Raw genomic sequence first — 16,203 nt, 5'->3', positions numbered from 1 at the left:
CCTACCCTAAGGATGCTGCAACCCTCCTGTGCCCCATGATTGTCACCTGGTAGCCAATCCCTGATTGGTGCACAACAAGAGCGAATTAGATGATCGTTAGTAGAATGGTCGTTCTCTGTGTTGTTATTGTTGTAGTTTATGTAAATAAAGCATTGAGACAAATTTCAATATAGGGCCATGTCCCTAAACGTCTAATGTTGTTCTTTTGGATTCTTTTTCATTGTTTTTGAACATTCAATGGACAGAATCTGAATATTTCATTGAACAAACAGCCCAATTTATTGCCTGTATGAATGTATAAAGGAGAAAATTCATCAACAAAAATATTTCAAAAATCTACAAAAAAGATTCTGTCACGTATAAATCGGACACTATAAAAGCAGTACCTATCGTGCAAAATAATCTCATTAATCATATATGAAGGGGCCATTTTAAAAATGTCAGGGTTCATGTCGGGTCAGAACGGTAAGGTGTGCAATGCTAGATGTCTTCAGAGTCGCTGAAGTCGCTGAGTGAGATCAGGCTGCTCTTCAGCGTGCTGCCGGCCCCCGCCACGTCCGCCGCTCCTGAGAAACACAACGACCACAACGAATGAGCGACAATGGAATCTGTTAATTAAACCTGCGCTATGTCACTTCTTTTTCTGCAGCCACTCACTCCATTAAAACATACCATATTTCTCAAAGAATAAAACACAACTGTGCACGCGCCTATCCATCCAGGGAATATTTAGCTATAAATCGATTTTATTCTGGTCCACCGTGGTATAAATCTTTATATAGCTTCATGTTAATTATATAGCTATAACTGTAGCTACATCTCAAGCCACTAGAGGCTGCTAATGGAAAATGTACATAGTGCAGGTTTAACTAAAATAAATAAAAGTACAGCAAGGCAACACTAATGTAGAAGTATTTGCACATGTTCACAATATATCATGATAAAATGTGGTGGGGCCCCTTACCGGATTTCTGTCCCTTGCCCGTGGAGGTTCCCCAGACACTAGTGCTGGACGAGTCCAGACTCTTCCTGGTCGGTAGGGTTCCCTTGGGGCCCGACTTGGGGAGAGCCAGGATGTGACCCGGCTCCTCTAGGGACGACACCGCCCAATCGCTGCTCTCCTCTAGATCTGTGTACTGATGGGTAAATAAACAACCATACACAAGTGTGAGAAGAAGGGAGGAAATTAAACCGCAAATTAACGTAAGCCAAGAAACATTAAAAATAAAATAGACATGTTTACATATTGAGTTTAAGAACTCAATATGTAAAATATATAAAGAATGTACAGTAGGTCTGCTTTTAAAATGAAAGAGCTGTACAGTTTGTGCAAAAATATGGACCAGTCTGTGTCTATGCTAAAGTATGAAGTATAACAATATGTGTAATGTGCAAGGAATATATTCCAGAGAAATGTGAGCTAAAGGTCAGTTGTGTTGTAGTTAGGAGTGCAATGGTGTCCAAAGATATTTGAACATTATTTTAAATTGAACAAGAACTTGCATTGTGTGGAATAATTAATTTAATTTTACATATATAATGTAATATATACAGTATATAATTCGATTTTAAATTGCAATTATATAATCACAACTCTTTAAAGACTTCATTTATTCTTTACTCCTACTTTTTATTCCCATTGTAAAGTTCCATTGAGTGTGTAGATATTGCTATACAAACAAAATGTGTTATTATTCCTATCACTATTATGAAAGGCATTGAATCCCGTCAAAATCACGGCACACCTAGCCTTGCCCAAAGGCACAGCGTCTTGCAACCACTGGTCTGGAGAACAGAAGGGGCCCTCACCAGTAGCTCCTGAACTACGTCTTCCTCCTCCGTTTTCTTTGTGCTCTTCGGTGCGACGTTCACGCCCCCTGCTGGCCGTCGCCCGCCTCTCTCCGCTAGCTTGTTCTCCACTTTCACGGCCAACTCCCGCACTGTGGCCTCTGATTGGTTGAAAGTGATCAGCGCGAATCAGGTCAAGCACGTTTTTCTTTTTTCGATGGTTAACGTCAGATTTTTTGATTTTTTTGATTTTTTGCTTTTTTAGGATCAGGATTTGGATTATCCTCGTCATTCATTCTGAACATTATTGTAATTTTTTTAAACAAAAAATAATATACAGAAGCTATGATTATAAAGTGATAGTTGTATGTTCATGACAGTTGTCATGAACCATGCACTTGCATATGATGTCATACGATATGACAAACATTCACCAAAACAAAAACATTATCCAATGCCGATGCCACCACGGCACGCATTACTTTCAACACTCACGTTTCACTGCGAGTCGCTTGTCCGCGCTGCCGTTCCGGTCCACGTAAGACTGTAGCTGCTTGGGGTCGATCTCCTGCAGCTCGCTGACCTCCGACCAATCCTCGTCATCGCTGGCCGGAGCCTTAATGGCCGCCGCCTTCCCGGCTGGCGCCCGTTGCTGATTGGGCGTGGAGGTGAATGCGGGCCGCGCCGGGATCTGCTGCCGCGCAACCGGGCTGGGTCTGCCAGCTGTGTTCTGGAGCACAACGGGGGCCCGCTGAGGTCTGGAGACTTGAGGGGACCGGCCCCTGGGGTCCTGAGAGGGCCCCCGCAGCCTTGTTAGATCCCCCTCGTCATCTTCCTCGTCGTCATCCTCACTGTCCTCTTCCTCCTCGGAGTCTTCGTCTGAGCTGAAAGGAGGAGTCCTGGAGCTGAGAGTCGAGACGCATGATTAGCTTCAGTGCGATTAGCACTGCTAGCATTAGCACGATTAGCATCATTGCTAGATTCATCACGTTACTCCCGTTGCTTATTATGAGAATTCCCATGCAAAGCCACGTCCAGTGAATCTTGTGTTTTAGCGTAGACGACAGTGCGACCACTACTGTTGTCTTTTTCCATACTTGGGTACGGCAGCCTTGGCCGGGTTCCTGGCTCTGCTGGTTGAGGTCTTCGGTGGGTCGACAGTCCTGGCCCTTGGTGTTGGCTGGGGGGTCTTGGCCTGTTTAGCTGCAGGTCCGGACATCACCTGAGTCACCCTGGAGGGGAGGCTACTGGACCGAGGTCTGTTTTGACTCGCTTGACACACAAACACACATACACAAACACACACACACACACACACACACACACACAGTAAGTAAGTACCGTGTTGTGGATCAGCAGTGAGCTAATGGAGATTTGCAAGGGCGTTAAAGAGAAGAAGTCAGTGCAAGTCTCAGATATAGCTTCATAAAAGAGTGTGTTCAGTGTGATCACAACAAATTACTGCATTCTTTTCTAAAAAATGGACTTGGCTAGACACAGTTGGCTTACTTCTAATTCATTAGCGTGACTAACTCACCTGAACTGTTTAAGTACTGTTTGATGATCAGTATTGACCTATGTATGCTCTGTATTGGAACTGGCCATGAAGCCAATTGTATTTATTTTAGATTTGGTTAATGCAGCAGCTCCCAACCTTTTCTAGTGACTCCAAAATCCCTTTGATCCACATTTTCAGATCCGCGCATGATATTAAAGGTGACATATTATAACACCAGGTCTGAGTGTGATTAGCCGTTACAAGCCGTTTTGAAAATCTGTCTCTTCTGACATCACAAGTGGGCGTGTCCACCTAGATGTGTACTGGATAGATCAGTCTACCAGCTGAACCAGTGGACTGTAGCAAACGTTGCTCATCTATCCGTCATACATCCAGGTGGAGTCAGAAGAGGCCGATTTTCAAAACGGTAACGGCTTATCACTCTCACACCTGGTGGTATAATATGTCACCTTTAATCCCAATGCCAATGAAAGAGTAGTCTGTAGTTTGCGGATCGCTATGAATTATTTGGGCAGACTATTCGTATATGAGCAACCTTAACAACTTACGCAGGAAGGAACAAATATCCAAATACCCAAACAAATATCCACAGCTTATAAACCGTCTGCATTCAGGGTGACTCGCAAAACAGGGGGTTCCCGCGTAGGGAAATGCTGGTGGTCAAGCGGCCTCGCGGCCCTTTCGTCCGCCGCCGCCGTACCTTGAGCGGCGGCCCTGGCCTTGGCCCGCAGAGACCCGTTGGCGGCGGGCTCGCTGCCCCGGCGCCGCTCCTGGAGCCTCTGCTCCAGGTCGCGCACCACCTCCTCGCGGTGGCGCCAGTACTGCGGCACCTCGCGCGCCGCGCTCTCCCGCGCCGAGACCACCCGGGACAGGATGCCGCTCAGCTCCTTGTTCTTCAGGCCGCTCTGCCCCTGGAGAGGAAACACGGGGGGGGGCGAGACGCGACGCAAAAGAGATGACGTTTTTTTTACGTCGCTTTGTGGGTAAAGAACGTGCGACAATCCGATGATTGTTGACGCGTGTTCAAAGCAAATGGTCTGCTATGTCGGCGCCATTGTTATGGCCATTGATTGTAATTTTTGTTCATATTATTATATTGAAAATAAACTGGTGGTCAGCCCATAACCATAGTTTGTTTGTTTTAGCAACATCTAGGTAGAGTGTCGTGTACCACAGTGGGGTTTATTTAGAAGTGTACAATCACTTCGACAATCTTTTTTCAAATATTCTGAAAAATAAATAAATGTAAACCAAAATCCAACGCTACTTATAGACTGGCTTGCGAGTTGGAACCACGGTTTGATCAGTCGAGGTGAGACAGATCCCATTGTTCAACCACCCAGGCCGCGACGGCCCTTAAAAGACCTGCATCCCAACCTGACTGCGGCACCCACTGGGTTGAAAACAACCGCTCAACGGCCAAAACAGTAAACAGACGCAGGTGTCTCGAGCGACCAGCGTACCGGCCGGAGCCCCAGGTCCTCCAGCTTCTCGGCCAGGGCGTGCTCCAGTGCGGGCCGGAGTTCCTTCCTGAGGCCGGGGTTCCTGCGCAGGGCGGCCGGCGTCAGCCTCTCCCGCCGCTCCGGAGCCGGCGCCTCGGGCCTCCTGCTCTCCACCGACACCACCGACACCACCGGGGGCCTCCTCTTCTCCGAGACACTGCTGGAGTCTGGGAACAAGGACAGCAAACAAAGGGACACCACGCCACGATGACTCAATCCACCCACCGCGCCAATGAACCACTTAGTGAATCAATGAACAAATGAGTACACTAATGGGCGCCTGTTTTTTTTACCGGAAAATGCAGACAGTTCATTTGTTAAAGCGGACATATTTTACCACCAGGTGTGAGGGTGGTTAGCCGTTAAAAGCCGTGTTGAAAATTCTGACATCACAAGTGGGCGTGTCCACCTAGATGTGTGCTGGCTAGATGAGCAACGTTTGCTACGGTCCACTGGGCAGGCCGGTAGACTGATCTATCCAGCACACATCGAGGTGGACACGCCCACTTGTGATGTCAGAAAAGGCCGATTTTCTAAACGGCTTGTAACGGCTAGTCACACACACACCTGGTGGTATAATATGTCACCTTTAAAGACGTATTCTTCATCTTCTTATTGTTATTATTAGCAGGTATGATGTGGATAAGCCCTTGACAAGCCGAGCCTTTGCAGTTCACCAGCCCAACCAGTTGGCACAGTCCACTGGGTAGGCTGGTAGGCATCCATGTGTGATGTCACAAGTGGAGAGAGGATGGACTTTGGCAGGACGAGTCACCCTCACACCCGGTGGTAAAATAGGGGCCCATTGATGCGCACATTCATGTGTTCATCTGGGGTTGGAACACCCGCACACACACACCCACACACAAACACACATACACACGCACTTCGACGGTGAGCACGGAATGAGATCACCATGACAACATGCTGCAACATCCATGTTGCACAGAAAGCTCTGTGTGGACCGTCCATAGGCCGTGTGTGGATGAGGAGGAGCGGGGAGGAAGACGAAGGTGGGTTGGGAGTAGGGCGGAGGCGGGACACGCAGAACAGACGAGCGGCACCAGGCGACGAGCCGCAGAAATGGACGTGAAACGGTCGAGGGCCGACGCGGCGACCGCAGACAGACCAAGAAGCATCGACATACGTGATGCTCCACCAACCACCCCCGTCCGTTTTTTCACACCAAAACAGGATTGCTTTTTGGGGGTGGGGTGGAGGTGGGGATGAGGATGGAATGTGTCTGAGTATACTCAAGACACATGGGGAGGGGCAGACCCCCAGGGCCTGACCAATGGGAGACTGGATGATGGAGCGGACCATGCAGAAGAGAACGTGCACATGGAGGACTAGGAGGAGGTGGAGGAGGAGGAGGAGGAGGAGGAGGCGGAGCAACCTCGCGCGCACGCTTTACCTCTGTCCTCCTCCGACATCTCCTGTATCGGATCCAGCGAGTGGCAGGGAGGAGCCAGGGGAGGGGCCTCCTCTGATTGGACGGCCCGAACGGGATCCCAAAAAAAGGTTCAGGGGTCAAGGAGGAGAAGTTGCGGGGTGAAGGGGGAGAAAGGGGGGGAGGAGGAGAAGGGGGGGAGGAGGAGGATAAGGGGGGGAGGAGGGGGAGATGGGGAAGAAGGGGGGGAGGAGGAGAAAGGGTGGAAGAGGAGAAGGGGGAGGAGGTCAAGGGGGGAGGAGGAGAAGAAGGAGGGAGATTGAGAAGGAGGAAGGAGGAGAAGGAGGTAAAGGAGGAGTAGGAGGGGTGAGGAGAAGGAGGGGGGAGGAGGAGGAGAAGGGGGAGAGGAGGAAAATGGGGAGTGTGGGGGAAGGAAGGAGGAGGAGGGGAGGAGGAGAAGAGGGCGGGGAAGAAAAGGAGGGGGAGAAGGTGGGAGCTGTTTTTGGTGCTGTTCTCTTTCCGTTTTTGTAAATTGCAATCCTCGTCCTCCCGCAGCTAAGCTCCGTCTTAACCAATCACAGGGGGTCAGGAGGAGATGTCGCTGTTGGGTCGGCGTAGCGCAAATGCTAACATTTTCTTTGATTGAATTCCAGTGTTTTCGTCTTGACTTACCGCGGACCACCCGCTTGGGTCTTGGTTCTGGCGGGGTCGCCGTGACGATGACTAAGACACAGAGAGAGAGAGAGAGAGAGAGACAGAGAGAGAGAGAGGGGGGGGCAATGAGTGTACTGTCACCGTGGATACAGCTGCCATATCCATCTAATTACAATATTGAGTCATCTAAATAGATGATGGAGTCATACAAATACTTCATCCATATACATGATGGAGTCAGTTCAACACATGATGGAGTCCTCTCAACACATGATGGAGTCAGTTCAACACATGATGGAGTCAGTTCAACACATGATGGAGTCCTCTCACAACATGACAGCGGGTCCTCACCTGGTACCTCCACTATCTTGGTGGCCGGCTGTTGGGAGGACAAGTTCTTTATCTGCAGAAGAAGAAGAAGAGGAGACGGCCGTGATTGGTTAGAAACACCCAGGGGTGTTGCTTAGGGGCCAGCTCTACAGGGCTCTACCTTGGACTATACTATCCACACATGCGTGATATTAAGGCTCATTTACACTCTTACGAACAGCTTGAAACGCAAGTCTTCGACATGCATTTCTATTTGAGGGCAGTCCCATAACTTTGATTTAAACCACAGATGGCACCACCGTCTCGTCTCTGCTATACCCTACTATACTTGTACTATTGTACTATACTTATACTTGTATACTATTTGTTTTGCTCCTGTTAATTTGTCATTGCTGTTGTTGTGTGCATGTCCCTTGCTGTAAACTCGTCGTCATTGAAAATGAGGGAAATCTCAATGCCCTACGACTGTAAATAGTTTTGAAATGAAATTAAAAACAACAGCGGTGCTGAATACTTGATCCTGATTGGTCATCAACATTTCAAGGGTTTGCATTATTTTCAATAAAAGGGACACCTCTCCCCTTTAACAGTTCTGAATCAGTGCGCTACAAATCCAACATTAAGAACCCACGGTGAAATAAATCAATCCACCAGTTGTTTCCTTTGCAACGCAAAAACAATAAGCTCACTACAAAGAATACTTTAAGTTCAGCAGAATAAGTCAATAAAATCTGCAGGATTAAACCCTTCCGGGTTCTGTTATTTGAAATAAAGGATACTGTGGTTTATAGTTACACCAGTTGTATCTGAATGGGTCTGTTCCATTGAGGAGAGCTTATAATGAATGACAGAGTGCTGCTGTATGATAACACGGGAAATCTCAGCCAGCGAGCCTAAATACAGGATATCCTGAACAAGACCCGGACCACCAGCTCACTTCCTGCACGCTACCGAACGGGAGTGTGTGCAGTGTATGTGTGTGTGGATAGTCCTCGCGGAGAGGTGATGATGTGTCTGTGTATGTGTGTGTGTGTGTGTGTGTGTGTGTGTGTGTGTTTGTGCGTGTGTTTAGAATTGTTTTCTCTAAGATTGTGATGGAGTGAGTGAGTGAGTGAGTGAGTGAGTGAGTGAGTGAGTGTGTGTGTGTGTGTGTGCGTGTGTGTTTGTGTACAGACCTGCTCTCTATGAGAGGTGATGGTTTGTGTGCGTGTGTGCGTGTGTGTGTGTGTGTGTGTGTGCAGACCTGTCCCCTCTAAGAGGTGGTGGTGTGTGTGTGCGTGCTTGTGCACGTGCGTGCGTGTGCACGTGCGTGCGTGCATGCGTGCGTGTGTGTGTGTGTACACACCTGCTCTCTCTGGGAGGTGATGGTGCGTTCTCTCTCCTGCAGCCTCCTCTCCATCTCCTGCAGTGACCTCTGACCCCGGCTCTCCTGCTCCCCCACCGACGACTGCATCCTGCTCAGCTCACTCTGCAGCTGACCGGTGAACGAGTGAAACAGCGAGGGAGTGAGAGTGAGTGAGTGAGTGAGTGAGTGAGTGAGTAAATGCATGGGAATGCAGAATGCAGTGGCAGATTGCCAATGTAGGTGATTGAGAGTGTAAATGAGTGATGAGTGTGAGTGAGAGTGTGTGAGTGAGGGAGTGAGTGAGTGAGTGAGTATGTGAGTGAGAGTATGAGTGAGTGAGTGAATGCGCAGGTGAGTTAGTGACACTGTAGGACATTCAGAGTGTGAGTGAGTGTGGGTGATGAGCGAGTGAGTGTAGGTGATTGAGCGAGTGAGTGTAGGTGATTGAGTGAGTGAGTGTAGGTGATTGAGTGAGTGAGTGAGTGAGTGACTGTCTTACCTGGTTCTTCTCTGACTCGTGTTGGCATTTGATCTCCTGCAGTCTGGATTCCCACTTTTTATCCTGGGGGGGAAGGGGTCATCATGTCAATCATCTAGTCATACTGAAAATATAGCAAAACAAAAAGAAACAAAGTTGTTCCTGTATACAATAAGATTAGTATTCTTTACGGTTTGCTTCATCGATTAACTATTCCACTTAGTGAAAGTTCCATTTCAACACGTATTCTCTCAAACCATAACAGAATAATAACTGTGGCTTGTCCTATTGTTTGATGTGCTTGGATCCATGCCACACGTTTCCCACACTGTGCAGTGTGCAAAACCTTTCAGAAATTGCTATTGACATATCCGACTCCTAACACGCGTGCCTGGAAATTTCCGGTTGCGGTCGTACAAAATGCTTTAGCTCTGTCCTAGAGCCCACGAGTAGCGGACCGCCCATCTACCCAGAAACAACAGGAGCGGTCGCCGTGGTAACCGTGAAAACAACAGTGCAGCACCTGCTTCCTGAGCTGCTGCTCCAGCCGCTGCAGGGCGTGCGACTGGGCGTCTGCGTGGGCGTCCTGCTCCCGCTCGGCAGGGCGTTGCACGGGGCTGCTCGCCGTCTCCCGCCGCGACATCAGGCTGTGCTCCTGCTCCTACAGGGTGGGGGTCCGCGAGGTCAAAGGTCAAGGTAAAAAAAAAGAGTGGTTAGTGTGGTTGTAAGGGGAGCGACACTGTTGTGCTCCTGTGTCTCGATACCAAACATGACACAAGAAGACTTTTATCTCCCCCCACTAGAACAGATGGCGCCGTCTTTGGCGGATTTCAGTTTTTGGATATTTCTTACCCATGCGAGTTATTTGCGTTATTTTATACATTTCGAGGATTCCAAAAAATCTACTGTCCCGTAGGACGGTACATATTTTCATAGCCGTTTTATCGAAAAAATAACTTTTGGGAATTATCGATGAATCGTTTCGTCAGATCATGTGAAACTTTCAGAATTCAAAAAACAAAATGACAGTTCTGTCCACTCTGTATCTGGCGGTGCAGCTGTATGACGCAAACTAGCGTAGCTCGGCTAGCTGGGTAGCGTGAGTGGGGTCTGGGATGTGTCGATGGTAAGAGTATTGTAAACAAAGAGAGAGGTACAGTCTGGGCAGCATTTTATATTTCTAGAATACATCAGAAAAGGGATGTGACTTCACAAACAACATTACTGAAATCACCATTGATCAGGATTGACTTCAGATACGTCCGGTTGAACATTAAGCTACGATCCCGTTGAAATGTTGGGCTTTTACCGACAGTGGAGTACGGATACGGAGTAGTATACTTTGGCCTTAAGAGCTACGGCTGGAGTACCGGAGGGCTTTGAGCTTACGATGCGGGCCTGGAAGTTCCTGGTGTAGAGGATCTCCATCTCGCGGCGCATGCCGTCGCGGCTGTCCTCGATCTTGCGGTCCATGCGCGCCGTCTCCTCAGCCTTGAAGCGCTCCAGCTCCCGCACCAGGTCCCGGTGGAGAGACTCCTGCTCCTTCTCCTAGAGGGGACACACACACACACACATACACACACACACACACACACACACACACACACACACATACATACATACATACAGACACAGACAGACACACATAAAGACACACAGACAGAGAGACACACACACACGCACGCACGCACGCACGCACGCGCACACACACACACACACACACACACGCACACGCACACGCACACGCACACACACACACACAGGGGAGGCACCGTCAGTTGTTGGTACAAAACATTTCAAGGGCTCACTGTTCTTCCTCAAGTCATTTCCGGGGATGGTTAGGTTGGAGATATAGCTTTTGGAGCACTGTCGCCTTTATTCACAAATGAGGTTTTCCTGTCTTTTATGTCACGGATCAACTGCAGTGGGGTCAGAGTGAGGTCATTTCCTGGCAGGGTTAGGTTTAAGATGTAGCGTTTGAAATGGAGCGCTGTCGCTTTTGTTCACCATCAGATTTTCCCTCCTTTCATCTTCAAGGACTCTACTTTAGGAGTAAATCTCTGGTCTGATTTAGAATGCCTTTCTGAATTCACTTTTCAAAGTACAGGAAAGCAACGGTGCCCTCCGGAAAGAGGGTCTGACAGACAGACAAACTACAGGGAATCGGTTCTCCTAGCAATTGTAAGTGCTTGGCACTACTTCTGTGAACCTTCTTACTGTACTGACAGCGATATAGCGGTGATATATATAATGTTGTTTCTCTTTCTTCTGACAAATGTACTTATTGTAAGTGGCTTTGGACAAAAGCGTCTGCAAACTGCCTTAAATGTAAATGTAACAGACAGACAGACAGACAGACAGACTGACAGAGGGGAAGACAGGCAGGCAGACAGACAGACAGACAGACAGAGGGGCAGACAGTCAGACAGACAGACAGACAGACATACTGACATAGGGGCAGGCAGGCAGACAGACAGGCAGACAGACAGACAGACAGACAGACAGACAGACAGACAGAGGGGCAGACAGTCAGGCAGACAGACAGACAGACAGACAGACAGACAGAGGGGCAGACAGTCAGACAGACAGACAGACAGACATACTGACATACTGACATAGGGGCAGGCAGGCAGACAGACAGACAGACAGACAGACTGACACAGGGGCAGGCAGGCAGACAGACAGGCAGACAGACAGACAGGCAGACAGACAGACAGACAGACAGACAGACAGACTGACACAGGGGCAGGCAGGCAGACAGACAGACAGACAGACAGAGGGGCAGACAGACAGGCCTACCTGGGCGGTCTTGGCCAGCAGGGTGTGCTGCTGCTGCACCAGCTGCTCCTTCAGGCTGCTGATCTCCTCCTTCAGGAGGTCCAGCTGAGACTTCTTCTCGCTGTCCGACCGCGACTCTGTCGGCGCGGCAACGGAACAAAGCGGTTTTAGTTGTAAAACGTATTTTTTAAAATAGTAATAGTATTTTTTTTTTTTAATAGTCTCCTAAAGATTCCCCGAATGATTGCCTCCGCCGGATTTGCATTTTATTCTGTTCATTTCTTTTGAACCACTTGAGGGTGCAAAAAGCAAAGCGTCACTTAAATTTATATTATTAGAAAAAGAACAGATGAGGCTTCTGACCTAGATTCTCTACCGCGGCAACCACAGGGCCCATTAAAAAAGAACAGCTATGTGTAACCCAGGCGATCAAAGACAGCCCTACGCAGGTGCAATCGACTACACCTGCGTCTAACAAAGTTAGACAGAGAACCGACGGGGTGCGGGTCAGGGCTTTGACTCACGGGTCTCCGACTGGTCGGGGTGCCGTCGCTGGAGGTGGTTCTGGAGGAAGGAGGCGTTGAGGAAGGACTTGTCACAGTGGGAACACTGCGGGGGGGAAGAGGAGGGGAGAGCGGCCTTAGCATTTAGCACACTGACCCGCCGGCAAGGCGAGGGAAGGTCACACACACTGTGGATTCCGATATTTATGGGGACGGCGTCACGGACTGAGCGAGGGGAAAGGGAGGGAGGGAGAAACAGCGGAAGGACATTTGGTAACACGGAGCGATGGGTGGAAAACGTTGACACACACACGTTGATGATTTGTCGTTATGGGGACGACGATCAAAGTTCTTCACAGGCCCACATTTGACGACACCACAAGAACAACGTCACAAGAAACCATGGGAAGAATCCTAGCCAAGGAGTGCTAGGATTCAAATGTAGTAGTAACACAAACTTACGTCATCTGTCATTTACACAAGTGCACTTAAATGAGGCCTGGAAGAGGCTTGGTTAAGCTACGAGTAGAGCGTCTTGAGACAATGCTTTTGACATGGGGAGGGGGGGGTGGGCTAGTGCGAGTGATGCTAATATGCTGCTTGCGGCACGTGTCTCCACGCGTCTCACAAACATAGCCGACAGCACAGAGATAATAGGCGCGCGCGCACACACACGCACACACACCATACACACATACACACACACAGACACACGCATGAACACACACACTCAAGCAAGATCACATGCTACGTTAAACAGCGCCTCTCGCATTGAGGGTGACTTCATTCAATTTTAAGCCCGCTGCTACTGATATCTTGAAGCACCATATGCTAGCTCCGTCGAGCTAGCTCAGACCATTTGGGATGCTAAAAAGACAACAATAGACAGCAGCTCTTTTGGAATAAGAGGGAAATTAGGAGAAAGAAATGGAATTGCCTTTAGTTCAATCCAATCTCACTATGTGTACATGGGTAAACTCCTGGGAAAAATGTATACGACATATACCTATGCAGAAAGTAAAAAAATATGCAAACATTAATATTTAATGCAACCGGCGCCGAAAGTCAAACGTCCTGAGAGAGCAGACACGCAGAGACGGCCCGGTCTCTATCAATTATTGAGCCGTTGAAAGCTGGCTAAAACAACACCTGTGAGCGGCACGCTAGCCCCACTGCCCGGCAACCATAACTCTAACATAAAACGCGACCGCCGTTGCCTTGGCAACTGGGCTGTTCAGGTCAACACATTTGAAGGATGACAAGGCAGAGGTCTTTCTTTGAGAGACCTCTGGCTAAAAATAGCCAAGCGAATAGCCAAGCGGCAGTTGTGTCGAAAAATAAGACTAACCGAAAATCCGCTTTTAGAGAATAAAACCCACAAGTGTGACTATATCACAACGGGAATATCGCTGCAGTGTTAACTCAACAAAAGGCCTCGGTGTTTACAGACGTAGAGGGGGAATGCGTTAGACATCTTGAGGACTACGGTGCCTCCCCCTATTAAGTGGATTAAAAGAAAAGACCAAACGCTATTGTCCACCAGATTACACCATCTGCTCCTAATTCATTATCAGGCCCAAACAAGATCCGGAAAAAAGGGGTACCACCCCCTAAACATTATGCGCTAATGAAAATAACTGAAAGCACATTTCCTTGGGTTGGGACTAAATAACATTGAACTCTTTTTTTTTTTTTACGAAGGCTTAAAGCCCAAAGACAGTTTGAACAAAGGCAGAACAATGACATCATGGAGGGGGAGGGGGGAGGGGAGAATGCCTGCTCTCCATATGTACAATGTAATTGATAACACCTCAGAGACAGAGAGAGAGAGGGGGGAGGGATGGGAGAGAGAAGGAGAAACAGAGGGAGAAAAGGTGACTGAGAAAGGGATACAGAGAGAGAGACAGCGAGAGGGGGGGAGACAGGGAGGACACAGAGTATAAGGGTGAGGGAGAGAGGGAGAGAGACAGGGGCAGGGAGGAGACAGGAAACAAGAGGGGAGAAAGAAGGATACAGATAGAGAGAGCGAGAGAGAGAGGGAAGGAGAGAGACAGAGGGAGGAGATAGAGAGAACGAGGGTGAGGGAGAGGGAGAGCGAGGGAGAGAGACAGAGAGAGAGAGAGACAAGAGAACGAAGGAGACAGAGAGATAGAGGGGGGAGAAAGGGAGAGGGTGAGGGAGAGAGAGAGAAGGAAGGCGAGAAGACACCGAGAGAGGAACACCACCAGAGACCCAGAACACTAACCCCCCCAATCGGTACCTTGTGGCTCCCGACACAGCGCGGCACCAGCATGCGCTGCTGCGTCCGTATCACCCGCTTCCTCTGCTTGAGCTCGCCGGCCAGCGCGCGGGCCCGCTCCTCCAGGCGGGCGTGGCGCCCGGCCAGCCGCTCCCGCTCGCCGCCGGCCGCCGCCAGCCGCGCCTCGGCGGCGCGGAGGTGCTCGGCCAGCGCCGCCTGGCAGTGCAGCAGCCACTCCACCGTCAGCTGCGCCAGCCGGAAGAGCTTGGCGAGCGCGGGGTCCAGCGCGGCGCGGCAGCGCGGGCAGCGCTCGCCGTCCAGGCTGCAGAAGGCCACGGCCGTCACGTGCTGCTGCAGGGCGTCCAGGTCCAGCTCGCTGGCCACGCGCTCCACGTCCAGGGCGCCCACCCGCCGCCAGTCCACCACGCCCTCGCGCCGCGCGCGGAACTGGAACGGCGGCAGGTTGGGCGGGGGGGGCGGCGGGGCGGCGGCGGCGGGCGGGGCGGCGGCCGGCGGGAGGGCGGAGGGCGCCATGGCGATGGGGTCGTGCTGCTGCTGCTGCTGGTGGTGGTGGTGGTGGTGGGGGTGGGAGTGGACGGAGGAGGAGGAGGAGTCGGAGTGGAGGTGCGGGTGGTGCTGGTGGAGGGCGGGCGAGGTGAGGAGCGACGGGACCCCCGCGGAGGAGGGGGTGCCCAGGGGGTCTGGAGGCGGCCCCGGGTAGGGGTAGTACACGCTGTCGTGGAACGGCTGCAGGGGGGGTGAGGGAAAGAGAGAGAGACAGAGGCAGGGAGGAAACAGAGAGAGAAAGACACGTGAGGAAGGAGGCTACACAGAGAGAGAGAGAGAGAGAGAGAAAGAGAGAGAGAGAGTGTGGAGGGAGACTACTACTATCATACGTGGTAGTATGATAGTAGTAGTGTGGTACAGACACGGCATCACAATTCCCTTTGGAGGAAAGGGTAGCAAATGAAACAGTTTCAAAGGCTTATAGCGAATGCGTTGTATACACTTTATAACCAGTACAGATGAGTCCAACAACACAACAGTAAGCACCCAGAACACACCACACAATGCACACACACATATATATATATATAGTGAGAGAGAGATACAGAGAGAGAGAGAGAGAGAGAGAGAGAGAGAGAGAGAGAGAGAGAATGTGTAACATAGAAACATGATTCAGGAGAGAGAGAGAGAGAGAGAGAGAGAGAGAGAGAGAGAGAGAGAGAGAGAGAGAGAGAGAGAAAGAGAGGAAGCGTAGAGACAACCACACCACTAGATTCCACCACTGTCCTCGGATGCATAACGCAAAACATCACACACACACAAAACACCACACACACACACACACACACACACACACACACACACACACACACACACACACACACACACACCTCCACCTTCCCGCATGCATCCATAATCGATCTCCCATCTACCTAAATCTGTCGAGGCTCCCGGTGGTGTCGCATTCGTCTTACCATCTTCAGGTGATTCGCCGTGAAGGAACAACGTTGCGAGGGATACACACACGCACACACACACACACACACACCAGTCGCTATGGTGGCTGGTCGCCCCGCCCCTTTCAGTCCGACACGCAGCGCTTCCTCGACATCATCACCATGGAGACAAGAAACCGCGTCGTCGCACCGGGTCGGAGGGAGGAGGTGGAGG

General features: G+C 50.1%; 1 protein-coding gene across 1 annotated transcript in view; it reads right to left on the bottom strand.

Annotated features, from left to right (window-relative positions):
* Nucleotides 1-428: 428 nt before the first annotated feature.
* The window catches only part of dzip1 (DAZ interacting zinc finger protein 1), a 16,771-nt gene continuing 996 nt past the window's right edge, over nucleotides 429-16,203 (bottom strand). Inside the window, exons 2-18 of the mRNA XM_084487665.1 lie at nucleotides 16,008-16,203; nucleotides 14,548-15,273; nucleotides 12,309-12,393; nucleotides 11,806-11,921; nucleotides 10,396-10,554; nucleotides 9,530-9,667; nucleotides 9,028-9,090; nucleotides 8,529-8,657; nucleotides 7,205-7,256; nucleotides 6,872-6,922; nucleotides 4,771-4,976; nucleotides 4,008-4,218; nucleotides 2,886-3,060; nucleotides 2,284-2,693; nucleotides 1,810-1,949; nucleotides 965-1,136; nucleotides 429-566 (exon numbers count right to left, since the gene is read on the bottom strand). The exon at nucleotides 16,008-16,203 is cut by the window's right edge and continues 16 nt beyond it. Of these exons, the coding sequence (XP_084343791.1) occupies nucleotides 481-566; nucleotides 965-1,136; nucleotides 1,810-1,949; nucleotides 2,284-2,693; nucleotides 2,886-3,060; nucleotides 4,008-4,218; nucleotides 4,771-4,976; nucleotides 6,872-6,922; nucleotides 7,205-7,256; nucleotides 8,529-8,657; nucleotides 9,028-9,090; nucleotides 9,530-9,667; nucleotides 10,396-10,554; nucleotides 11,806-11,921; nucleotides 12,309-12,393; nucleotides 14,548-15,273; nucleotides 16,008-16,010 (2,922 nt within the window). The 5' untranslated portion in view covers nucleotides 16,011-16,203 and the 3' untranslated portion in view covers nucleotides 429-480. The remainder of the gene's footprint in view (nucleotides 567-964; nucleotides 1,137-1,809; nucleotides 1,950-2,283; nucleotides 2,694-2,885; nucleotides 3,061-4,007; nucleotides 4,219-4,770; nucleotides 4,977-6,871; nucleotides 6,923-7,204; nucleotides 7,257-8,528; nucleotides 8,658-9,027; nucleotides 9,091-9,529; nucleotides 9,668-10,395; nucleotides 10,555-11,805; nucleotides 11,922-12,308; nucleotides 12,394-14,547; nucleotides 15,274-16,007) is intronic.

Source organism: Micromesistius poutassou (genome assembly GCF_964030765.1).
Source record: "Micromesistius poutassou genome assembly, chromosome: 24".
Classification (NCBI taxonomy): domain Eukaryota; kingdom Metazoa; phylum Chordata; class Actinopteri; order Gadiformes; family Gadidae; genus Micromesistius; species Micromesistius poutassou.
This window is presented reverse-complemented; position numbering and strand designations above follow the sequence as displayed.